The sequence below is a fragment of the Trachymyrmex septentrionalis genome, unplaced genomic scaffold, assembly GCF_001594115.1.
Source record: "Trachymyrmex septentrionalis isolate Tsep2-gDNA-1 unplaced genomic scaffold, Tsep1.0 scaffold80, whole genome shotgun sequence".
NCBI classification, from domain to species: Eukaryota; Metazoa; Arthropoda; class Insecta; order Hymenoptera; family Formicidae; genus Trachymyrmex; species Trachymyrmex septentrionalis.
Window position 1 is genome coordinate 2,180,543 of NW_017305988.1, and position 940 is coordinate 2,181,482.

At 35.2% G+C, this 940-nt stretch overlaps 1 protein-coding gene across 1 annotated transcript in view; it reads left to right on the plus strand.

The window, feature by feature from the left end:
• Positions 1 to 740, plus strand: part of LOC108754618 — a 1,878-nt gene extending 1,138 nt beyond the window's left edge. Inside the window, exon 3 of the mRNA XM_018497054.1 lies at positions 14 to 740. Coding sequence (XP_018352556.1) covers positions 14 to 740 — 727 coding nt within the window. The remainder of the gene's footprint in view (positions 1 to 13) is intronic.
• The last annotated feature ends 200 nt before the right edge of the window (positions 741 to 940 follow it).

Here is a 940-nt window from a genome sequence, read left to right on the forward strand (position 1 = left end):
TTTTTATTAACAGTGTACACTTCAAGATTTACGTGCCCGAAATAATAAACCATCAAATTCATACAAAAACGGTGTTCATACATATTCACAAACCGGATATTTCGACAGCACCGAAAAAGCCTAAGGAAGAAGAACCAAAGAAGAAGAAGAAGAAGACCTATCACAAGGAATCACATCATGAAGATTGGAGTTCCTGGAGTAATTACGGCTATCAGAGCGATCACGACGATCAATCAGACAACGATCTCAAAAATCAAAAGGATCATAAAGATGATGATGTCTACAAAGAGGTGGCTCCCTTCAAGAGCTCTTACGCCCAGCATCACAAAGATTCTAATATTCCCATGTTGCAAGATAACGAGAAACCTAATTTTCTGCAGGGACAACACGGCGATACGATAGGATATTCGTATCCACCGCAGTATGAAGTAAAGGAGAACGTTAAAGAAATAGATAACAACGACATTGAACCTTATATTCACACGTATGAAGAAAATTATCATAAGGGGGGCGAGTCCGTTAGCGGACACACGTATTCGGGCGATGTCACGAAGTTCTACGATGACAAACACGAAGAGGGTGAACACTCCGCTGATGAGTATAAAAATGAGTCAAAAGAGAATACTCATGCAGGTCGTTATTTCGTCGATGATTCTGAACATCAGCACAGTAACAAAGCGGAGAAACGCGCGTCTCCTAGAATTCTTACGCGATCACGTAAGAATACTGAAGAGACTTGAAAGTTGAATTAAAACAAATAATAAAAAAATATATATTAATGAGATAAATATTACTATCGCATACATATTAGCTTAAAATTATAATACACAAAATCATACACAAATGTATTATATCAATATAAATCAAATAATAATAATGAAGTGAATTATAGTAAATTAAAATTAAACTACCGTACGTTATATATATATATATATATATA